The sequence below is a fragment of the Saimiri boliviensis genome, chromosome 16, assembly GCF_048565385.1.
Source record: "Saimiri boliviensis isolate mSaiBol1 chromosome 16, mSaiBol1.pri, whole genome shotgun sequence".
Lineage (NCBI taxonomy): Eukaryota > Metazoa > Chordata > Mammalia > Primates > Cebidae > Saimiri > Saimiri boliviensis.
Window position 1 is genome coordinate 41,998,407 of NC_133464.1, and position 26,750 is coordinate 42,025,156.

Sequence of the window (26,750 nt, forward strand, 5' to 3'; positions counted from 1 at the left end):
CAATAAACGAATGCAAAATTATAATTAAAATTTTACATGCTTCTGTGGAGACCATTTAGACCTCAAATTACAAAATTATAATGTATTCCTCATTGAATAATGCTAATGCTGTCTTTTACTACAAAATAGTCAATGTGGATATGTAAGTAACTTCTGTACTGACTTCTTTCTTTCTACATATACTTTTTATCCCAAATGTCTAGCTATTTCTGATTATGCATATAGCAGTCTTTCCTGAAGTATCATTTATGCTTATAAGCATAAGAACAAAAGACTAAATAAATCTTAGGTTGACAGTAAAATTCTTTAGGTCCTGGAAAACTTTTTTTTTTTTTTTTTTTTTTTCTGAGAAGATAGGGTATAAACTTTTCTCAGTTTTCTGTAAGTACAGAATGAGCACCACTTTACATAATATACATACTTTCTTACAGATCAAAGTAGATTTTTCCAGCCAATTTTCTGAAAGATATTCTAGAGCAGGAAAAACAGATACTATCTTGTATTACAAGTTTCTTTTTCTAGTAAGATTGTAGAGGAGCATTACTTTTATTCTTTCATTAAGCACTGGAAATCATTTCAGAAAAATTATATGATCAGGTACCCTGGATAGTTTACTGCAATGAAAAGAAATAGATCTCAATATGTAGGCATATTATTGTCTCATGATTTAATGTTCAATGATACCATTTTCTTCTAAGTTGTCAAAAGCATATGGTTTTGTAACCATTGAACAGAGATGTATCTTTTCTCCTATTTCTAGCTCCCACCATTTTCAATGACTTTGCTAGACACCTAATCAGTAAGTGACACAACCGGTAAGTAGCAGAGTTGGCAAATACTGATGTTGGGCAATTTAGGAGGCAGAAGAGATAGGTTTAGACTCTACCAGGCAGTTAATGTATCTAATATTACTAATTATAAAAATAAATGCTATCACTCTGACTAATAATTTATACATGCATATTTAAATTTTGCAAAGTAACATATTTGAAATTTTGTTTTGTTAAAAAAATAGAAGTAGTATTGTTTAGCTAATTTTTTTGAAACTGAAATTTATCAGTGATTTCTGTAGACTCCTTTATCCTACATTAGTAGAGAATATTTATCACATACTAAACTTTTGACCAATATATTCTGTTTATGGCCACTATTAAGGAAGAAACTAACATACAACATCAATACTTAAAGAAATTATATCCCATGTTTATTTCTTAAGAGCTGATAACAAAATATAGGTAAAACAGGAAAACACCATTAAACGTATATACATTAACAGCTCTTTGAACACTTTTCTTTGTTAACTGAATAATATTAATTAAATAAGCATATGTTTGTATATGTAAGATAAATATATGCAAATAAGCAATATAGAGTCAATAAAATATCTGCTTATTTTTTTATTTCTAAAGCAATAAGAAAAAGGCAGGTATAATCAGAGGCATATATAGTCAACTAAAACTATGTCTTCAGTTCTAGCATCCTTTTCTGGCTTTGAGATTAGGACTTTTTATACAGATTAAAGAATGGTAATTCTTTAGCCTTTACAAGGTAGCATACACATATGTATAAATATATACATATATACAAATATATACACACACATGAATATGGAAGAAAAAAATTAATCTGCAAGGATTTGAAAAGGTAATAAACAGAATAGTAATTGATTTGCCCTTGGATGAAAGAAAATTACAAGAAGGCAGATGTTCCTTCAAAAATCGGACAGTTTTCTAATACAGCTATTCAGCAGTCATGGGGCTTCTTCACAGGGTTGTAGGTTTCCCATCACTCAAAATAATTGCTGGGTAATCAGTGCACAGAAAAAGTGCATGGAATGTGAATTAAAATAAGTGCTTTCAAAGATTGTTTCCAGTGTAAGAATATGTTAGATAGTGGTAATTCCTATTTGATAGTCTGTCTAGATAATGAGAATTGGACCAGATGACACCAACATTTTCTTAGTGCTTTCTGAATCCATGATCTATTACAAACATTTTCTTGTTTTGGAAATTGTTATTCCAGAAAGCACAAAAATGTGGTCTGGTCTCTTTTATTTCACTTCCATTCTCACCCTCTTCAAATCACTAAATTTTTTCTTCTTAAAAAACAAATGAAATTCTCTTATAGTATTATATTGTCCTCCTCACTAGCAAGTAAGATACTAGGGTAAGAACTTTCTTTTTTTAAACTCTATATTCCCAGTATTAAGCATATAGTAGGAAAAGAGAAAGAATCCAATAAAACATTATTTCTTTAATGATTGAATAATTAGAAAAATAGGGAAAATAATGTAAATGTAGCTTATAGAGCTAGCAAGAGGAGGCTGAAGTGATGGGTAGGGTCAGATGCAGAATAGTAATGACTAATACTTATGTGTTCCTTTCTGTGAGACAGCACTTCTCTAAGGATAGTAGATTTAATTTAGTTTTCATACCTAATTCTGATAAGAATGCATTATACTGGATACTATTTTTATCCTCATTTACATACAAGAAACACAACTCCCTAATGTCACACAACCAGTAAGTAGCAGAGTTGGCATCTAATCCCATCCAACTCTCCAAATTAAATCACCTGTAATCACCATACCATACTGTGGGACCCAGAAATATCAAGAGTTGTAAATAAAATCCAGGTGAGCACCTGAAAAGTAAGGTACATATTTGTTGCATAGGTCAAAGTAAGACATTAAGGTCAAAATAGTTAGGCAAAGAGAACCAGAAAGAAATTAACCAAATAATAGATAGGCCAGGTAGTATAATGGGAAGTGTCATAGACTTAAGGACAAAAGACTGAGTTTCTAATTCCAGCCTTATCTTGACCATGAGTATGACTGTATATGAACTCTTCTTAGCCTCAGCATTCTCCTTGGTAAAATAACAAGGTGTGACAATCTCATAATGAGTTTTCATTTTTTTTTTAAATTCTAAGGTAGTGTTCAACAGTTCAGTCAGCACCTTTGTCAAAGGGATTAAAAATTCAGACAAGGCATATAATCAAAAGCCCAGTAAAATTGGTTTTAAAACATGAAAAAGCTAGAATCTTGACAGCAATATGTCAGCGTAGCAACTTTAAGGCAATTATTACTAAGAACTCTTGATACTTGAAGAGATATACCTTTCTCAGCTCTGCATTTTTAGAAAGTTTAAATTCTAAAAGCAATAGAAAACTATGTATATATGGAAGTTGATGTTAAGATAACGTTTTTTGCTATCTCCCATGAGGAACATGGTAAAACTAGTATTTCTTAAAGGCATTGCTTTATAACAGAAAGAACTTAGAAATTATTATTTTAAAGATTGGAAATAATTGTGATGCTTTCATAAGTTTATCTGAGATTTTTGATGCAGTTTTTAAAAATTATAATTTTTATAGATCTCTCTAATGATGTGTGTTAATTTCCTAGGTCTGCTGTACAAAGTACCACAAAATGGGTGGCTTAAAAGACTTTAAATTTACTTTTTCACAGTTCTAAAGACTGGAAATTCAAAGTCACATTATCCACAGGGTCATGCTTTTTTCCTAAAGTCTCTAGGAAAGAGTCCTATTTTGCTTCTTCTAGCTTCTGTTACTGACAATCCTTGTTATTCCTCAGTTTGTGGTAGCATAACTTTAATCTCTGCCTCCATCTTCAGATAGCCTTCTTCTCTTTGTGTCTCTCATTTCTTCACATTGAGTTCTACTCACTGTGTGTCTGTTTATCTCAAAATTTCTCTTAGAAAGACCACAATTATTAGATTATGGTCCACCCCAATCCATTATGATTTTTTTCTTAATTATATCTGCGATGACCCTATTTCCACCTAAGGTCATATTCTGACATTAATATTAAATATGACCTTTGGAAGAGATGCTGCTGTGATTTGTGACCCCCAGATTCCATATGTTAAAACCTAATCCCCATTGTGGAATATTAAAAGCTGGAGGATATTGTCAGGTATTTGGGTCACAAGGGCTCTGCCTTGATCTTGGACTTTCCAGTCTCTAGAACTGTGAGCAATAATTTTCTGTTGTTTATAATCTGTCAAGTCTAAGACTTTTTTATAGCCACTCAGAAAATAATTAAGATAGAAATTGATACTGAGGAGTAAGGAGTTACTATAACAAATCCCTGAAAATGTGGAAAAGGTTCTGAGACTATATAATAAATAATGGCTGGAAGAGTTTTGAAATGCATGCTGGAATAAATCTATATTACCTCGAACAAACTGTAAAGGGAAATTTAGGTGAGAGCTCAGAAGAGAACAGTAGTCAAAGTCTTAGATTACCCAAGTCACTGTGATGAGGATGCTGGTAGCACAATGACAGTAAAGGCCATTCTGACGAGGTCTCAGATTGAAATGGGGAATAGGTTTTTGGTAACTGGAGGAAAAGTGATCCTTGTTATAAAGTGGCAAATAACTTATCTGAATTGTGTTTGCATCATAGTGTTTTGTGAAAAGAACTTGTGGGTGGCAAAATCTTTGGCAGAAGAAATCTCTAAGCCAAGTATTAAAGGAGCCACATTGCTTATACTAAATTTCAAGAAAATAGAAATGATTTAAAGATAAATTTAAAATCAAAAAGGGAAACAAATCTTAAAGATTTAGAAAATTGTCAACCATGCCCTGTTGTAAAAACTGAAAAAGCTGTTCAATAGAGAACACCCAGGCTCGGGTCAAGGTTTACCACCTGTGCCTCTAGAAAAACAGCCACTATGGCCTACATTGTACCTTTGGATCCAATGAAATAGAAGATGAAAATTTCGTTTCAGTCTAGTACATAACATAACAGAAAAAAACGTTGCCTCAGAAGTCAGAAATGAATTTTTCAGTCTCAATTCTTAAAATAGTAGAAGCATGCATATATCATGAAACTCTCAAAACACTGTTTGCAAAGAATTTTTAAGCAATTAGACATTTTAAAATCTTATACCCAAAACATGCAACCCAAAGTTTTATTTTTCATACTTAACCTAATGAACCTCAACCAGAGGATGCAGCCAAATTACAGGAGCCCCCCTCCCCGTTTTTTTTAGTTACTTGGCATATGAGCCTCCTAAGAAGTCACCTTTTGAAACAATAACTTTTTATATGGATAATTAAATAAATTCTTTATTTTTTGGTGCATTTAAATCAAAACAGAGATTATGTGGTGGTCTGACAAAGAATTTATCTTCCTACCATAATGATTATAACAGTGATTAGGAGTTTATTCTAATTCACTAGTGGTCACAGAGTACAAGATGATAAGACATAAGTCTTAACTCAGTAGACTTCCATGAGAGAGAGAGAGAGAGTTCTTGAGTTGACTGTATAATACAAAATGTGTTGCTTTGATATTAGCTATTCATGAAGTAAATAAAATTAAAGTTATTTGAATGATTAAAAATATGTTGCTATAGTTGAATATCCATATTTTAAACAATAACAAAAAGATGATAATTGAAGAAATTTACTTATATTCTGTTTGATACAATATTACCATTAGTTTTCAGCTAATTTCATATGAAGTAAAGTTATATTTCTAATAAAATTTCACAAGAGTTATTAGTTACATGTTTAACACTAATATATGGGAGAAGACAATAATTAATGCACAGAAGAAATGAATATTAGAAAATATGTTTATATTAAGTCCAGGAAATACTTAAACAAAAAGAAAAACTGATACAAAACTTCTTTCTATTCAGGATAAAACAAAACTACATTTTTTTGGCTAGAAAATTTATTTTAAAATATTATGAATTAGCAATAGTAAATAGTAGTTTAGTCTTTATTTCGGTAATTATCCTGTCTTATGAAATGGAAACTTATGTTACCAAAATCTTTTTTTTTACAATAAGCACTTTTAAACTATATGTAGAAAATGTGTGTATGTACGTAAGTGTGTTCATATGAGATTGAATATACTTAAATGATAATATAATACATGTAAGGCCATCAAAGTTTTAGACTATCTCTGTTCCATTATTCACCTGCCTATATGTTCAGCGTTATTTCAGACAAATTTTCTGTGCTTATATCAATCAAATTGACATACCAACTATGACATCAATACTATACTTCCTGCTATTATGTCTTTGTTTATGTGGTTTTCCCTGGCCAGAATACCATATTTCTCCATTTCCCATTTTCTGATTTAAATTCTTTCCTAATATTTTAGGTCCATTTGAAAGGCTGGGTTCTACAGAGTTGACTATTATCATTTTCTAGATACTGCATTTTTTATAGGTGTTTCCCATATGGTGAGATTTATGGACAAATCCATTTTGTCCTCATGTGGATTATCCAGGGCCATGTATCAGGGGTTCAATAAACCTATGCTGAATGAATGAATGAGTAAACCTAAAGAAAGAGATTGTACAAAAGGCAAACAGGCCTCTTGTTATATAATCCTCAGAGACAATAAGGAGTTTGCTAACATAAGAGAGCAATGTAAGAAAATGGATGTGAATTAGTATTTCCTCTTTTATCAATAGCACATGATTCTAAAAAAAAAAATGAATTTCCAGAACCTATATTGTAGGTACCATAAGCAAAGTATCATTAAAATGAAGCTGGATGGAAAAAAGAAAACAGCAAGAAGAACTTGAGAAATTCAATGTACATAAAGAAAAATAATAACAAACAATACCTATATAATAATATGTGAGTGAGTGTGAAAGATCTGATACCAGATTCTAAGTATAAGCAGTTTGTACAACACAATGCTGCTAGTTCCCAAAAGATTTAATATGACTTATAAAGATACAAAATTATCAGAATATTCTCTAAATCAGATGCAGAGATAAAAAGAGAAAAGAAAAACTTTTGTAGCAATATTAAATGAAACTATTATCAATGCTGTCTGAAAAAGAAATCAAACTATAAAAGTCTATAACCTTCCTACCAGATAGATTTCAATTTGACTCTAAGTTTTTTAGAGGCCAAGTAAAAAGAGAAATCGGATCAATTTCATAATTTACAACATCCATGATAAAAGCAAACCAATTTAGTCAGGAGAAGTGCAATTATTCTCGCTACTAAAACCTGAAAGAAATTTCTCCCAAGGGTCATCATAAAGAGGACACTATAAAACATAATGAAATATGCTTTGAACACTATCTTATGACAGACACCACCAGGAGTTTCATAGAGCTGTTTTTTTATGATATCCCTCACTATATTGCGATGGCCTAGCTGTAGAGTTCTGTGTGTATTTTAATAGAGACATAGTTTTTTAGTAACTGGAGAAACAGATGGACAAAATCTTTCAGAGATTTCTCTGAAACATCTTTATCTTACCATAGTTTTTTAAGAAGAAATTGTTGACAAAACATCTTAGAACACTTAATTTGTTAATTATGTCAACAGTTATTGGACATCTATAATTTACACAGTGGCCAGAGGAAACATGCAGAACAAAACAATTTCCTGGAACAAAAATAACTACTTTCGCTTATTCTGGGGAGCCAATTAGTATAAATAAATACATTATTTACAAGTTGTATTATTATTATACAATTAATGTAAATGTATGGCAGATGCCCTGAAAGAAAGTAAAAGTGTTGCCCTTTTGTGAAAGCTGAAGTTACTTCAGCTCCAAGGAAACACTATAACACAGGCTAGGTTTCTCCTCAAAAAATCAGTTTGAAACTGCTCTAACGTGCTGATTAACGGTCACTTGCTGAATGCCCTACTCTGTTTAGTCACAGTGTCTTCTTTTGAAGAGTCCTAGTATCACTCGACTGCAGTTTTTATCCTAAAATATGTGTCCTGTGCATATTGCTACCACAACTGTGGCTTTAAAACTAGGATCTAAGAAGCCTTCATTCTATCTTCCTTGGAGTTGTCTCGGGAGACATGGGGGCAGGTGGAGCAGAGAGGGCCAAACAGTGGAATTTCTGTCTTTTCTCACCATGTATCATCCACAGAAGCCTTTTTGCTTAAAATGTAAGAAAGTTTTTGACAAGTAGTTTTTAAAATATGTCTTAAAAAGACTGTACTATTCTGTGCTGTTTCTACAATTTTATTTTTCTCTACTGAGATTATCAATTCATGTATTCAGCAAGTATGTACTGTTCCCCTGCTGTTTTCTAGGCTTTGCGCCAGGATCTAGAGATACAAGGTTACATAAATCAGGGTCTTACAGCTTAAAATTTGTGAACAGATCTCTAAGTTTACCAAAGATTGGGCTGCAGCATGGTATCTGCTGTTGCATGGATACACCCACTACACAGTGTAAGGGGACAGTGAAGGCATGGCCAGGTCAAATGAAACTCTACAGAAACTTGAGGAGCCATATATAGTAGGTAGCTCTTGAATTGAACCTTGAAATGTGACAGAAATTTAGAAAAGCGAGGTAGATAAAAGAGTCATTTTAAGCAATGGAGTAAATAAGGGAGGATATGTCAAACAAGATGGCAAATTAAAAAAAAAGAGAACCAGAAAAGGTCAACTTAGGAATACCAGCATGCTTAAACAAGAAATTTAACCCAAAAGATATGGATAAATCATAAAAGAAAACAAAACAAAAACTTCAGAATAAACCATAAGCACATTTATGTTTTGGAAGTATTATTCTGGCATCATTATAGAGGATGCAACTGAGAAGCTAAGAATAGAGTTAGGCAGTATAATTGGGAGTTACGGGAGCAATCAGGAAGAAACTAAATGGGAATATGAATTAAGCCAAAGAAATTGTCATGAGGGGAGGGAGGGATTAGAGATAAGAGCAGGGTGGAACATGCTGGATTTTGTAACTTCAGTGGCCTATCTGTCCTATTCTTTCTCTTTTGAATAAACAGTGGCACATCTTATAGTGTTACTTTTATCTGTGCAATGTTAGTGTCATTTTCTGATTCTCCTCTCTCTCTCTCTCTCTCTCTCTCTCTCTCTCTCTATATATATATATATATAGAGAGAGAGAGAGAGAGAGAGAGATATGGCCCCGGGGAGCCGCGGTGCGCGTTCTAGCTTCCGGAGCCGGAGGGGGCCCGGCATCCCCAGCCCCCAGGCCGATGCCACCATGCTGTCCCGCCTGCTAAAGGAACACCAGGCCAAACAGAAAAAAATATATATATATATATATATATATAGTCAAGCCTTTAAAAATGTGAAATGTTATTTTTTTCCTATTCACCAAATCTTATATAGCAGTACACTTGAAACTTTAACATTTAATCACTTAGTACATTCTGCCTGCATAACAAAGCTCAGCATTATATCCTCCAGTTATTACAAGATCTGTGCTGTCTAGGACACATTTACACTTCAATTACAATTACAATGCTTTCATCTTAACAGCTTCTAGTTTCTGAAGGATTGAGTCTCAAGGATTATGTTATAATGAGAACAAAGGTTATTGACTACTTTTCTTATTTCTTTCTGAAATGCTTTCCTAGCTAAATGAAAGTAAAGCAGAATTTATGCCAAGATGTTTTCTCCCTGCAGGAAAACATAATGGAAGTTATCAGAAATCAAGAGTTTTTACTCCTTCCAGCTGAGGAGCTCCATAAACTACTGGCTAGTGATGATGTAAATGTTCCTGATGAAGAAACCATCTTCCATGCTTTGATGATGTGGGTCAAGTATGACTTGCAGAGGAGATGCAATGACCTGAGCATGCTTCTTGCCTTTATAAGGTTGCCACTGCTTCCACCACAGGTAATGATGTATGATGCTGTTTCAATAGATTCAGTGTACTAAAAAACCCTGCATTAAAAGTAAATATCAAAACACATTTTTCATTATGTATTTACATTTTTTAAATGTATTTGTCAAATACCATTTTTAGGTTAAATTTGATAATGGAAAATGATGTATGGTGAAGGGTTGTGGATCTAAATCCCATCTCTGGCACTTACTCATGGTCATTTGTATGATCATGATAATATGATTTAATTTTTCTGATATTCAGTTTCTTTATCTATAAAATGTGATCATACTGCCATACAAAATTTCATTAAGATCTATTAGATAATATATGTAAAACACCTATTCATAATACAATGTCTCCTATCGATCTATTATTTCACCTAAGACTTAATAATCTGATCATTCTTTGATGTAAATTTGTATTCTGTGTGATTTTCAATGCCTTGATGCATGATATTTCAACTTCTGCAGAGGAATAAAACATACCTGAATCGTAGAGAGTTATGATTTAATAGTATTTAGCAATTAGAATTATGGAATCTTTGATAATTGGAGCTAAGGAGCCTCTAGACACCAAGTAAACCAACTTAACTTTATTGATAAGTTAAATAGGGTACAGAAACATTGATTAAAATGTTAAGCTTGCTCAACTTAGAGGAAGAGTGGCTAGTTATTCTGAGTCTTGTATCTTTAACTTGCTATGAAATTGTCTATGTACAGCATTGTTAATTCAGGGTTTCTGGCTGGTAAATTTATCCAAAAATAAGCATGAAGGTGATCTTAGCCTCTAAATTGATGGGTAAACTTATTTGTGTATATAATTTGAGGTGGGGAGATGAGAGGCTTCTATTATTCATTTGATTCCTCATTTGAATCCAAATCACAATTGACATTTTTGCTAATCCATATGTTATTTAATAAAAGAACAGAAGGCAAGTATGAAGTGTTAACAGTAAGTGTAGAAGTCAGATTTGTGGTCATATTTAAAAACTGAAAAGTTAGAAACACATTACCATAATCCAAAAAACATAGAAGGTTTATAAATAAGATAATAATTATGTTTCCTTTGGCTGCTGAGATGAGTACAGGAGAAACAACAGAGAAAAATGATTTATGGAACTGAAATTATGTGAGTCTATCTTAGCAACAGGCTCTTATGAGAAGAGGAAACGTGTTTACTTAGCTAGATAAAGAAGAAATTTTGATGCCAAACGCTGAAATTTGCAAATCTCCCACCTTAGGTTCTAATGCCACATAGCATTTATTAGAGTCTGGGATGGTAATCTTTTGGGAAAGAAATAGCCAATGATTACTATTAGTCAGAGAGCCAATGATAGTTATCAGTTAATGACAGCTGCTGTGACTGGGTACCTTTGACTCTGGCATAGCCATTATTCTCTACCCATTTCAACTGTTGGTTGAAATGTGGGGAGTTGGAGTTATATTGGTGAACAAAATCAGAAATAGTAGGACACATATTAACATAGGTCAAGAACGTGACTAGATTCTTCTTCTCAGGGTACGTCATTCTTTCACACCCTCGTTTCCTACTGTTCTGTCATCAGATATGGGGAGATGCTGCCAACTATGCATGTCATTAAATGGTTACATCATATCAGAGATGTCCTGTTGTCTTATTGGTTCCTAAGTCTATACATTATACATGGAATTTTATTTCTTATTGGTTCAATTGCTATATCTTGCTTAGTGAAGTAATATTTATTGAAATTAAAGTATAAAATACTCTTTTGATTTAACTATTAAAAATTTTTAATCAGTGTGCAATTGACATAAACGTAGCATATGTCTATTCTCCATTCCTCATCTTTCAAATTGGGGCTATTGCACATTGTAACTTTATATGTCCTTTCAAACAACAGATGTGCAGGAGGAATGAATGAAATTTTTTTTTTTTTTTTTTTGAGACCGAGTTTCGCTCTTGTTACCCAGGCTGGAGCACGAACTCGGCTCACCGCAACCTCCGCCTCCTGGGTTCAGGCAATTCTCCTGCCTCAGCCTCCTGAGTAGCTGGGATTACAGGCACGTGCCACCATGCCCAGCTAATTTTTGTATTTTTAGTAGAGACAGGGTTTCACCATGTTGACCAGGATGGTCTTGATCTCTTGACCTCGTGATCCACCCGCCTCGGCCTCCCAAAGTGCTAGGATTACAGGCGTGAGCCACCACACCTGGTGAAAATATTTTGTTTATAAAATGCCTTGGTATAAAAGAGAGGCTATCACTTCTATAACATTAATTATGTGTCATTGTAAGCATATTAGATATAATATTTCTAATCATAAAAACCTGCAAAGTAAAGATTATTAATTGTATTACACAGAGGAAGTATTAGGCTCAAAGAGGTTAAGTGATTTCCAAAGTTCATAGAGCTAGTAGAAAATCTGGTTTTCCTGCAAACATAGGCTGGCCGGATATGAAGATACACCGGTGTATCTCGGATAATGAATGTCATTTCCCTGTTTGCTCTCTAACGTGAAAGATCTTAAAAATATCCTGAATTCATCAATTTTGAAGGTTCTTTTAAAGGCACTGAGGATGGAAAAACAGCAATATGATAGGAACTTACAGGCATTTATTTATTTCTTTAGATACCAAACTATTTTATCTCATTTAATTTCTATAAAATCCCCATGTAGTAGATACTGTTATTCCCATTTGACAAACGAGTACTTTGAGAATCTGCATGATTATCATCATTTTACTTGTAAAGATCAGATTTTACTCCAGTTTTATGTGACACCAATGTGGTTCTTCTTTCACTAAGGGGAAAAGAGTGTAGTATTTATTTAGGGTTGGTTGCATATTTACCTCAATGTTCAACCAGAGTGAAAAGGAAGTTTAATTGAATAAAGGATATTACAGACTTGCATGTGGACTTTCAAAGCTGCTAAACACCTTTGGGTCCTTATGAAAAGCTATGAAAATCGTCAAACATTTTTTTGCTGATCTTGGATTTATTAATATAAGATTTGCCCATGCTTTTTTCCAATGATTAATATATAGGTCTTTTATAACCTTTAAGTGATTTGTGTGCATGTGTTGTGAGTATTTACACATGCACATGAGATGTTTGTGTGTGTTGCCACCAAGAGAAGACAGAATTCGTGGAATTTCAAACACAATATGAATGAGAGAAAAATAGGAAAAAAAATAGAAAAGAGTTGTAATGGTAGTGGAAGTTATTTGGAGTCTATGTCACAGCAATATTAGAGTATAAATGAGAATAGAAGTGTTAAAAGTACCATGATTCAAAGTCTTATATACTAATGAAGTAATGACATAATTTCAATGGTCAGTCTCTCTCTCTCTCTCTCTGTATGTCTCTCTCCCTCTCTATATATACACATATATGTGTACACATACATGTATATATTTACATGTATATATACACACGTAATATGCATATCATAACATATTTAATTAACATATAGCAAAATGCAATATTATATTTTAAAATACTAGCAATATTTAAAGGAGGCCAGAGTCTATATTTTTCTGGTAAGGTAAGGGATTACTTTCAAAAGAAAACAGTACTTGGACTAATTTTTGAAGGAGACTTGATAATTTGTTTTGTGTGTTTGTAAGGTAATTCCTGCAGATGTAAATAACCAATTGCAGGTGAGTGAGAGAACAATATTTGAAAGAGTCATTGTGAGCTCATTACAAAATTCCTCACCAAAACATAACAAAATGCAGACCAAGACAAGAATATTAAAAATAAAGATTTTAAAAGATATTTAAGGAAAAAATAAATTAATTAAAAAATAGATGTTACCAGGATTGAGTTAAACTGTATAATCTGTAAGTACTTTTATACCAAGGAATAGCTATGATTGTATTTAGTAAATGCATGAAAACATTTCTAGAGTAAAGAGCAAAAATTAAAACAATGACAGAGACTTCATCAACAAAGAGAACATGTTAAAAGAATGATTAGCGCCAAAAATTAATTTAGCTTACAGTAATAGCCTTCTCCTGTGTTGACGAGGCAACTGACCAACTCGACTTGGACATATTTCAGTTCTGTCATTTCTCTACTCCCATGTGTTTTATTAGTAGGCCCATTATGTGTATCTGGGCTTTGTTATTTCTTTATGAGTTATAAATTAGCACATTAAGTATGGTAATTTGGTGCAGAAAACATAACAAAGAAGATATGAATTTTAGATTAGAGCAGTGGTAGAAAAAAGCAGCTTAGGAAAGGAATACAAGGCATTCAAAAGACTCAGAAGCAACACTGTTCCTCTCTGTACCCTATTGAAATATAACAGCTAATCCTGAAATAAATTCAATTATTTGACTTTGCTGTAGACAGCACCAGAGAAAAAGGCAAAATGATAGCAATAGATAACTGAGTTATATTCAAAGAATGAATTATACTATTTTAAAAAATAAGTTATGAATGGAATTTTATGCAATGGTTTTCATATTTTTCCTGAATAGCCTGAGGCCTCAAAATGTCAGCAGTATTGGAAAACATATAGACATTTCTGTCATTTTTAGAGAATGACTGAAAAAAATATATATGTATATATATAGTTTACTTAGAGGCTACTGGATTTGATTTACTTATTGTTCTATTTCTCTTTCTGAGATTCAACAAAATACCATGTTGCTATAAAATAAATAACATTTTTAACATTTTATAACAATTACTTCCACTGATTTTAATTGAATTTATAAAATATTTCTTTGCAGGGTGTACTTAAATACTTATTTATTACATATGAATTGTAAAAATACCCATAAATGTCAGATTTTTGCTATACTACTTTGTAATGAATGGCTTAAAATGTGTAAGTATGTTGTTTAAAAATCAAGAGAATGTAATTCTACACATTCTCAAGTCAAAAGGTGCTCAGGGAAATTCAGTTTTATCATGATCAGAGATTATTTAGAAGGTTGGAGATAGATAAACTTTGTTTCCTATCTCTTTTTTTTTTTTTTTTTTTTTTTGAGAGAGAGTTTCATTCTTGTTGCCCAGGTTGTAATGCAGTGGCAAGGTCTTGGCTAACTACAACCTCTGCCTCCGTGCCTGGGTAATTTTGTATTTTTAGTAGAGATGGGGTTTGGCCACATTGGTCAGCCACTGCACCGGGCCAGTATGGTTTATCCCTTTTAAGACAAAAAAAAACATTTTTCAGACTTTCTAACAATCAAACCTTCTGATTCTTAAGACAAATATATAGCAACGTGTGTGTGTATTTGTGAGCGTTTATGTGCATGTACATTTATTTTCTGTAGCAAAAGATAAAAGGAAAAAAACTTGCAATGAAATAATAGAATATTGCCTAGATTTAGAGGAATAGGGTTTAATCTAATAAACACAATAAAATAACAAGGACGTTCATGTATGTAACTTTAGATGATAGATGCTGCCTCTACTTTACATGAATTAAGTCTTTCTGTATAAAGCTGGATAAATTATTCCAAAAGATTATTTGTGGTAGTAATAGCAATATTGGTACAAGAAGGAAGGGTGAGGTATCCAACCTTTTTCATTTGAAAAGTGACTGCTGATCAGATACCAGTGACATACTGACTATAAAAATTATAGCTACAACTAAAAAATCTGATTTAAAAAAAAGTTACAAAGAGTAAATCAGTATAAATAAGAGTTTTTTCAAATTATAGTGTAAAATATACAGAGCATATTAAATTCAAGAAATTTATATGTTTTGTTTGATTTTACTTCCCCAAACTACTCTTTAATAAGGGTCTCCAAGCTATCTGCATAAATCCTCACTGTTTAATGCATTCTGCATGTTATCTTTACAAAGGAAAAAATTAAAACTTTTAATTTCTTACAAATAATTAGGACCAAAATAATTAATCAAGCCTACTAACACAATCTATTAACAGTCATTGTTACTTTTTCAATTTTTTTCACCCTTTGATTTGCTGGCTGTCTAATTAGTTAATGATTATACCAGGCCATCATTATTGAGATAGTCTTCTCTACAAAGCCACATTGCAGGAGTAGGAAAAAAAAAAAAAAAAGAATACTTTCATTTTTCTCCAAAAGCAATCTTAAAAACAATGCCTTTAAAACAGAAATACATAGATAATATATAATGCTTCTAAGACCAATAAGTTTATCTTAAATAATACTTTGATTCATGATCATTTAGCCCTTTGTGAGAGTCACCATTCAAGTTACAAAATTAAAGAAAATACAGTGTTTTGTTAGCAAGCTTTAAGTCAGCAGAGGTATTAATATAATAAAAGATGTGCAAGGACATTCACATGCACAAACTCATACATACACATGTTACTTACTTTGGTATAGCAAAAAGAGTAGAGAAGTTGGAAGATAATCTGAATTTTTTTTTTTTTTTTTTTTGCAATACATTAAGTGTTTCTGCTTGAATCAAGGGCTGATTCCCTTGGCTCTGTTTTTCATACCATCTTTCTTGCCACAGGGTTTCCTCTACTGTAATGAGCATTTCTTATATTATCAATTGTATCCATTTTTAATCTATTTTGGATAATTCCAATCAATTTACTAAGTTCTGTTGTTTCAAACTTACAAAACTAGTCATATTGATTTTCATTAACTGTTTAGTTCTCTTTTGCCTTTCCAATATAATATGTAGTTATTTTTATAATTATAAAATTTTCTTTAATGTAACCATCATTCTCTCTTCTGCTTACTTTAATCAATCATTTGCACTAAGGAAAATCACCAAACACCTCAGTGGTGTAATTTTTTCCCCAGTCTCAATTGTGTTTGCCACAGTTGATTTGGTCATGCTTGCTCAACTGTTGTTGCAAATTTGTTCTACCCTCTGACGCTGAGGCGCCCCAGGACACTGTCTTTTTGGGTGTGTGGAAAATATCATTTAATTCTATATTTTAAATGCTATGTAAAAACAAATGATTAAAAAAGTACCTGTAGTCCTAAACTTCTTCAGAAAAACAGATTCAAATGCCCAATTAACTACTGAACAAGATTTATGCTCTTAGGATAAAATCTTAATATCCCTATCCTACAGGCCCTACATTAATTACCACAAGGCTACTCTTCTGAACTCATATCCTGCCAGCTCTCAGTATTCTTCAGCCACACTGAACTTCTGTTTCTTGAGAAAGTCAGGGTTACCTAAATTAAATTGGTTTATAAGCATTTTTACCTACTACAGAATATCATATATAACATTTACTAAGAAGCCACAAAGTGCAAGAAGTCATTTTTCTCAAACATCAAAGAAAATTCCATTTTTATTCATCTATATTTTATATTAAAATGATGACATTAATCTAGAGTACAATAATTTATAAGAAAAAGAAATACTGTGAAACATCTGCAATAAAGCAAAGGCCATATAAATCATGAGACATTTTCCAGTGATTTTAAGATTTTGGAAAACTGAATTAATTAAACTAATATTTTAAGTGGCGATATTGAGTAAATAGTTGAATACATCATTTAGGAGTTGTAAAAGGGTGGCCAGAAGTTATTAATTAGGAGACTGATAGCATATAGACATAATTTAAATACATGGCATAACACGATATCACCAAAATAGTGAGTATAAAGAGATAACGGAAGAGTCCATTGGTATCAGCTGATTCTGAGGACTAGAAGCAATGGCATTTAAATGGTAGAGGATGGTAGGCACACACTGTGAAAGGGGAAACACTAAAGGGAGGTGCATGGTCTAGAGATAATTTTTTTAAAAATACTTTGTTATTTGTCAGAATACTATATCTTGCCAATTCTAAACAATTACTGATTACATCCTCCTACCTGTTAGGATGAACTGCCCCCACTACACCCCTCAATGAAGACTCCCTTGACTAGAAGGTAGGCACCCATCATGACCAAGTCTTTTTATTAATCACATTTCAGCTTAAATGTTTACTATTCTTAGAAATTTCACCTACTGTTTTCTTGCTTAGTTTAGTTTTCATTTCTCATAACTATATTTTTGAGAAATACAAACTTAAAGTTCTTTTCAAAAGTTCCTGACATAGACAGTACTCAAATTTTTACTGAGTAAACAAATACAAGTTTATTCTTTGTCTTAGGAAGTTTAGCTTTATTCATTTATTTTTGTGTATACTTTAAGTTCTGGGATACATGTGCAGAATGTGCAGGTTTGTTACCTTGGTAGTATACATGTCCCATGGTGGTTTGCTGTACCCATCAACCCATTATCTACGTTAGGTATTTCTGCTATATGTTGATAGGTTATTTGTCTGGAATGTGAGAGAAATCTCTATACATTTATGTTACAATGAATCTAATGGTGGAGGCTAAGAACACTGCCATAAAGAGAAATTAGAGCATATTAATCCAAACTTTACTAAAAATCCTTTATTAAATGGAAAAGGGGAAGGAAAACTTGAATAAAATGTAATATCTCATATTGTCACACTATTAGATAAATTTATACATATAAATATATCCAAGTTCCTTTAATACCTAATCGGTAGTATATTGAAACAACAGATTGTTACATAGAAATACTGTTACATTTTCGCTGCTAGCATAATACATCAGAAAAATGAAGTTCACTCCATAGAAAACCAACTAAACTTTAAAATGGTCTATAAGCAATTTTACATATACAGATTACTATACATAGCATTTGCCAAGGGGCCACAAAGTGCAAGAGCAATTATTTTTTTCTCAAATAAACATCAAAGAAAATTTCATTTTTTAAATTTATATTTTATATTAAAATGATGACAATATAAGACATAATTTGTAAGAAAAAGATAAGACAACTGCAATAAAGCAAAAGCCATTAAATCATTAGACATTTTCCAGTGATTTTAATTCTCTTATATGCATATATACATATGCAAATGTATCAATGTGATACATTTATGCATATCTGTTTACATATGAAGATAACATACATAATGATTTTTCTTATAATATTTTATGTATTTTAATTAAAAATGGACTTAATCCTAACTAGTGGAATCTCTGGCTTTCCTGTAAAACATTTATTCCAAGTAACATCTACTGAACACTCATGCAAAGGAAGATCCACAGAAACACTAGGAAATCACCGTACTAGATGATGTTTTTAGTTTGAGTATTCTTTATGGTAAAGGTGAATAAGTAATGGGTTTTCCTTTACAGCAAATGATCCTAAATTAAGGGTGTTTTAGGTTTTTTCTATTAAAAATTAGTTTTCTTTAATTTCTCTGAGTTTGTCTATCATAGAATTGGCTTTGCTGAGCTGGAAAACCAGATATTCAGTGAATTCAATAAGCTGACCTAAAAAAACCTGGAAATTGAGTCATAAATAATAATGAATGTGTTATTCTCTGTTCAGTCAGCTGTGCGAGTTTTCCAAACCATTAAACAACTTCTCAATTTGCTACAATTCTGCGTAAGTGCTGTACTCTTTTCAAAAGAATGTGAAGAATAAGAGATGGCAAATATGAGGTAAGAATTTAGGGAGTAATGAATATTTAATCACAATAAAACCCAAAATCTGGTTTCAGTGAGTAGTCACTTATACTATTCATCTATTATAAAAATAAAAGATGGAATTTTTATCCTGACCATTAGATTTCAACTCATGGTAATATACATTCATGCTATTATTCATTATTCTCAGAATACGCTAAAATACATATAAAATTGGGCTGATAAATTAATTATGCCTAAAATATAAAGATCTGTTTAAATAGTAAATGCCCATTTCATCTGATTGATCGATTTCTTAGGAGAGTGAAATGACATTTTGTCCTGATCCCATGTCCAGTAACAATGCCTAGAAATGTGTTTTCTCATTAAATAAAGGTTTTCTCAACAGCTATTGTTTTCTCACTCCCTGTCACCAAGAAATTCTGTTGTCTTAAAAATGTACACATTTAAAATATTTTCAATCTCCTTCCTCGGTATGATATTATTGCCTTTAGATTAGGCCTTATCATTTTTGTGCAGTGGAATTCACGTAAATTGCCAAACTCCTGTGACATCTTCCCCGATCTGTAATCATTCTTCACAATGCCTTCCCTCTTGAGTAAATTTTGAAAAAACACAAATTAAATCCTAATGTCCCATGACTTGGAATGCATACATCATTTACATGTATATAACAAACTATATTATTAGAATCATGTATGTTCTTAGTTATAACCATTTTAAATGTAGTTATTAAACTACTTGTAGAAAGCAACATAGTCTTTTGAAAATATTTCTGGTTTAGTACATGACAAGCCTTCCTGCATTCACTTCCATTCCCTGGCCCTCATACTTAGACATATACACTTAATTAACACCTGGTTTACCATTGAAAGCTCAATTCAGGGCCCAGTGCAGTGGCTCAGGCCTACAATCCCAGCACTTTGAGAGGCTGAGGCAAGACAATTGCTTGAGGCCAGGAGTTTGAGATCAGCCTGAGCAATGTACCAAGACCCCATCTCTACAAAAAAATAAATAAAAATATGTGAGTGTGGTGGTACATGCCTGTAGTCACAGTTACTCAGGAGGCTGAGGCAGGAGGCTCACCTGAGCCCAGGAGTTCGAGGTTACAGTGACCTATGATTACACCACTGCATTCCAGCCTGGACAGCAGAGCAAGATCCTTTATATGAAAACAAAACGAAACAAAACAAAAAACCCAAGATTCACTTTCCTAAGAAAGACTTCCTAGTCCACTTCTGGTGCTCTTTCTCAGGGTTCTTGTAGCATTCTGCTTTAACACCCTTTCTAGAATCACTAATATTTTATTTAGATTATTTAGAGCTATTTGTCTTCTTGCCCCAATACGTTGTACATTCCTTAAGATTTTTATCTCCAATATTTGGCATATATTAGGGGCTTAATAACAGGCTGCATCTTGCAATGTAAAGGATTTTTGAACAATTGTTTATCAATGTATAGTTAAATTTTAACAGATTACTTTGAACTTTATTAGTAGTCTTTACCTTGTAGATATGGAATATTTTTTTGAGCCAGTAATTATATTTGAAAAATTTATTTCAAGTTTCTATATAATCCTATATAAAATATTGGAAAACCAGGAAACATGAAACACAACTTAATTAACAGCGAAACATACTGCAAGTAACTAAAATTTGGCTTTTAGAAATTCATCATTTTTGTATATTTAAATTTTAAAGTTTTGATTTTTATGTGTGTGTATACATGCATATAAATATCAATGTGATACATTTATGCATATATGTTTACATATGAAGGTAACATATATATTTAATGATTTTTCTTAGAAGTATATTTTGTGTATTTTTTCAGATGAGTGCTTTAATAGCATAGACTATTGTTCTTCACAGAAGAATAGAACTGAAGTCATTTTACTCTTTTTTATGACAATGACAGTTTTCCCCCAGTAAACAAGATCATCCTACTTCTTTGCTTGTATAAAAGTCCCCAGAGTAACAGATAGATGCTGTAAAAATTATATTCTTTCAGAAAACAATTTTTTTTTCAGAATAACATTGGGTGACACTTGAGTGTTTCGTGACTCTGTTCTTTGAGATAAATCTAAGGATAAATAATTGTATTATTGATAACATCTTACGTAATTTGAGCTTTTCAATGTATTACTAATAGCTAACAACTAATTATTATGTACAATACATAAAACAATTTCAAGACAAGGTTTGTAGCTCAATAAATGAGAATATCAGCCTAAATACAATCTTAAAATATTATTGAGAATGAATTATTACTGACAGTTAAATTGAAGTGAATGCAAGATGTTGGACTACAGATGTCCAGAGAGGAACCATATGGAAAGACATTTTCTGTTGCAAAAACAACTGAATCTTTTTTTTCCATTATTCAGTAGACACTGAACATGAATATTTGTAATGATAAAGTGACAATTGAAACAAAGAAAAACAGATTAATTCATTAATTCAGTGCTCCACAGTATTAAGACTATTTATACATAAGAATCATGAAAAGCAAATAAATATCACCTATTCAAGTACAAAAGAAGTTTTACAAGCTGAAGTCCATGTTTTACCAAACATGAAAAATACAAAATTTTTTACTTATGTTTTTTTCATATACACTGTATTCAGAATTCATTCAACACCAGATTCCCCTAGGTGATAAAAATAAGAAGCAAATGACATATGTTTGCAGACCTTAATATTTTACTGTTGTCTACTCTTCTTCCAGGATCCTCTTTTGTTTTAATTTTCTGCACTTGTATTTATAGCTTTCTTTGTATTACAGTTTTCTATTCTATTTGCTTCCTTGACTAAGACTTGGTTTAGAACATTTCCTAGTATTTTAGTTTCTCTAGTTAAAATGTAACTACTAAATATCTTATACTTTCAGTATCTCTGAGTAGTGATTAGAATATATGAAAAAACAAAAAGATAAGTGAATAATTATGACATATAGAAAGTGGCAATACAAATACGTAAGACTAAGTACTGAGGAATACTGTGAACTTTATAGGAGGTCTTTTAAGAAACTGCACTAGAGTGCAATAAAAACATTTTAGTAATTACATTGCAAACCTGTACAATAATTTTGAAAGATAGCTAACAATACACAGAGAACAAAAGATAAGTTTTGACATAAAAACATACCTTTTGCTTAGATTGTGGTAAATCAAGTGTATTAGTGTGCTTGGGCTTACATAAAATATTATAGACTGGGCGGCTTAAACAGCAGAAGTGTATTTTGTCACCGTGAGGGCTAAAATCCAAGATCACGGTGCCAGCAAATCTGGTTGCTGGTGAGGGCTCTTTTCTGGCTTGCAGACGGCCACCTTCTCACTGTGTCCTCACATGGCCTTTCTTCTGAACAAACAGAGAGAGATCTCACTCTTCCTCTTCTTACATAAACATCAGTCCTATTGCATTAGGGCCCCACCCATATTACCTTATTTAGTATTAATTATCTCCTTAAAGTTCCTATCTCTAAATACACTGACCTTGGGGTTAAGGCTTCAACATATGAATTTTGAGAGGACACAATTCCGTCCATAACAACAGGTATAAACGTTTCACGTTGTATTAAGATTCTATTTGCCTTATACTTACTTTAATGAGTTATGATAATCAATGGTCATAAAGAAAATTTAATGACAACAAAACAAACTTTAAGACATGCTTTTGAAAGTATTTCTCACATACCTTAAGTGCAGGAATTAAAGTGTACATTTTACCCTCTGACATCGCACTGTGCCTTTGGTAAAATGGAACCTCAGAATCCCAAGTTCAAGATTTTGTTCCTGGATCTGCCTTTTCTCTAAGATTTTCTTCTCTCTCTCTCTCTCTCTCTCTCTCTCTCTCTCTCTCTCTCTCTCTCTCTCTCTCAGTTTTTTCTCTGTCTCTTTCTGTGTCTGTATGTTTGCCTAAAAACAGTATAATTACATATATTTATTATGAAAGAGAACTGTGTTCCCTCTATCCACATCAATATTTTCCTCTAATCACAATTTATATGTAATTTGCTTCTTTAACAAAGTTTCTTCAAAATCTTGACTATCTTATTATGTGATAGTCCTGTTTTAAAAGATTATAGTCACTTATTCTAATTCAAATATGTTATACTTTGTAAAACTAAATAATAGTAATATTCGTTGCTAATTAACTTCAAGTATTTGCTTTTATTTTTCTTATCTTTGAGGACAGGATAAGAGGTTAGGCAAACCAAATATGAAATCATAAACTTGTTTGTAAAACATTGCATATATGTGTGTGTGTGTGTGTGTGTGTGTGTGTGTGTGTGTACATGTGCATATATATACATAAAATGTTGCATATATATGTAGTAGGAAGTCACTGATGTTATTTTAAAAGCTGATAAACATAAATATGAAATCAGGAACTTGTTTATAAAACATTGCATAATATATGTATAGTAGAAAATCACTGATGCTATTTTACAAAGTGATAAACATATTGAGATAATTTGAAATATTAGCAAAATGTTCATAGACATACAAAGTATCTGTACAAATTTAGAAGCAAAAGCCACAAAAATGTGGAGAATTTAAAGAGGAACAGGGTAAAGAAAGAAAATAAACTTAGATTTTCTCAACAGATAATCTGGATAGTAGAGATTTAAAAGCAATTTGCTATGTTATTGGTCCATGAAGTAATTTCACTTATTAGTTGACAGGGTAGACCAAAAATATTAGAAAGTATCACATAAAATAATATTTACCAGCTAGCATTACTTGGGCCATTTCTATAACAGTTCAGAGTTGCTTTTAACACATATTATCTCTTACTGATGATTAGAATCTCACTGTTGTCTGTGTATTGTGATCATAACCACCATATGGACAATATCATACAGAAGGTATAATTAATTGACCAGAATTTATAAACAACACCCCTATGAATATTTTACATGAAAAGTTAGGTTATACTTACCCAAATTTCTTTAGTATGTTTCTATTAGTAAGAATTCTACTAGTAAGTTTATTTTTACTTTGTAATTCTAAAGATATCTGATTACCATTAGGAATTAATAGGGTTCAATAAATCTGATAAAATAAAAACACATTGCTCTTTATTCTCTATATCATCTGTCTTTTTAAAATAGTGTTAATCAAACTTGAACAATAATTTTAAACAATGATAGATGATTTAAACATGTACAAAGTATTTGTAAATATTTGATCTCATTTTAATATAATGTTTTGAGGAATAAAAATTATACATAAGGAATTAAAAATTAATGGAACTGAGTAACTTGTTCATGTTATAAAGCTTAAAAGGATTATAGCCAGACTCATATCTGAGACTTTGGATTCATGAATCTATAAACATTCCCTTCAAATCATTCATTTTAAAATATATGCTAAAATTTTATGCTATATTATTCATACATCATGTAGGCAAATTTGTTCATTGTTTTTAAAAAGAGGCAAATATCTTACTATGCCGCTCACATTCTCTTTTTCTGAGTATCTTACCATTAGAAATTGAGTCAGTTACACATGCTTAATACAAGAATACTTGTTATGCTCATATATGTTGGTTTTCTACTTGTTTGTTCTGAAAATGCTTTTTTACACATTTAGATTATTTGTATCTTGTGTATAGAAAGTATATATTCTACTGCATATCCTCAATTGTACCTCGTGTAGTACTGAAAATGAATAGACACTCTGTGTATTTATTAACATACATTTTGGGTAATATTTGGGGCTGCTATTAGTGGATGGACCTTTTATTAAGTCAAAATTTATATCACACATATAAACACACTAAATAGCTTCAAACCAATGATGAGATTGTTTCTAATCCCTAACAATTGAGTGACTCAGTAACAGGTGAATAAATCAAGGATGGTGCCATATTAATGTTGTTTAGGCCTTCAGATGATAGATTGAGCTTTTCCATAGTAATTTCTTCTATTATTCCTGGGATGAGTCCTTGCTTTTGTGTACTTACAATGTGATAATGATGACTTTGCCTAAACTTACCTTGAAGTTGATACTAGATTTGCCTGTGCAAAACACATTCTACTGACACATAAATATTGTATTGGTCATTTTTACTAGTTTATATTTTTCTTCTCCTTGGTTAAATTTAGCTTATTGAATTCTGATTGTTGCAAATCTAACTGGCTTCTGTTTGTATTGTTTCTCAAACATTTCTGATGGCACTAAAGTGTCCATAATTTTTAGATAGGTTTACTGAGCATATCCCTTTTCAGGCGTTACTTCTTTTATATAATAATTCGTTCACATTGTGACCTGGAAGTTGGTTATATAGAACAAAAGATAGATAAATAGATAGATAGATATTTTATAGTATAATGGATTATATATATATATATATATATATATATAGTATAGTATAATATTAACTTTGTAATTATAAATTTCAAACATATGAATTTTATTTGTCAGAAAAGGACATAAAACTCAGATGGAATAAACTGGACCTATTTTCACGTTTCTCTCAGAAGAAGAAAGTGCCAGTTGTCATTATTTGTTCATTAACCATTGAGTCTTTAAAATCACTCTATCTAGATTATGAACATTCTTGAAGGTCCATAAGGATTTCCTAGTATCCAAATTAAATGTTTCTAATTATTTTTTGCTTATTTTTTCTGCTACATTTGATATTGTAGACTTGCTTTCTTTGACACTTTTCTTAATCTCTTTGAGACATATATATATATATATATATATATAGAGAGAGAGAGAGAGAGAGAGAGAGAAATATATATATATATATATATATATATATATATATATATATATATATATTTCATCTAATTTTTAGTCTCCCTTACATTTTCATTCTTTATTGCCCTTCATGTAACTGTAGATGTTCACTAAGGTTGAGTCTCTTGCTCATTGTTTTCCTTTATCTATATCCTTTCAGCCTTTTTATTCCTTCCAGTGACTTTAAATATATGCCTTGGTGTAAGTATTCATATCAGTGTCTTCATCTCTGATTCATCAGATTATTGTTCTTATTCCAAAGTCATCATACAAGCAAGTATTTTAAGCTTCATATAAATATTTTAATGCAGATACTTTAAACTTGAAATTAGTTTTTATTTCATAAATAAAGTACAGACCATTCATACATATACAATAGAGAAATCAAAATATAAATGCTGCTATTAATAAGATACCAGAATCAATCTTAGGTAAAAGTCATTCCAGATGTCACTTCATTTATTTATTCACCAGTTTGGACGACTTACTAAGTGCCACACATGTCTTTGAGTATGGCCTGTGTGTTGGGCATTGAATAAACAGACTAGTCCCTGCGCTTATGTAGCTTGCATTTTAACAGAAAACAGAACATAGAGAGGAAGGATAGCAACAGACATTAAACCAACAATGTATTCATTATAATTCACATGGTTGAAAAAGTTATGAATGAAAGTATACGTGACACAAGGTTGGAGAGTAATTGGGTTGCCAGTTTGGCTAGCTTACCCAGGAAATGTCTCTATGAAATTACTTTGAGTATAGACATGAAATAAAGATTCCAGGAAAAGAGTGTCCCAAGTAGAGGGAACAGCAAATGCAAAACTAGTGACAGTGTACCTGACATGTCTGAAGAACAGCAAAGAGGTGAAAGTCACTAGAGTTCTTTGGATAGTGATATGATTTGGCTGTGTCCCCACCCAAATCTCACCTTGAATTGTAGCTCCCATAATCCTCATGTGTCATGGGAGGG

At 31.8% G+C, this 26,750-nt stretch overlaps 1 protein-coding gene across 1 annotated transcript in view; it reads left to right on the plus strand.

Annotated features, from left to right (window-relative positions):
* KLHL1 (kelch like family member 1) overlaps window positions 1-26,750 on the plus strand; it is a 402,761-nt gene that overhangs the window by 218,647 nt on the left and 157,364 nt on the right. The window contains exon 5 of the mRNA XM_039473260.2: window positions 9,414-9,626. Within this exon, the coding sequence (XP_039329194.1) occupies window positions 9,414-9,626 (213 nt within the window). The remainder of the gene's footprint in view (window positions 1-9,413; window positions 9,627-26,750) is intronic.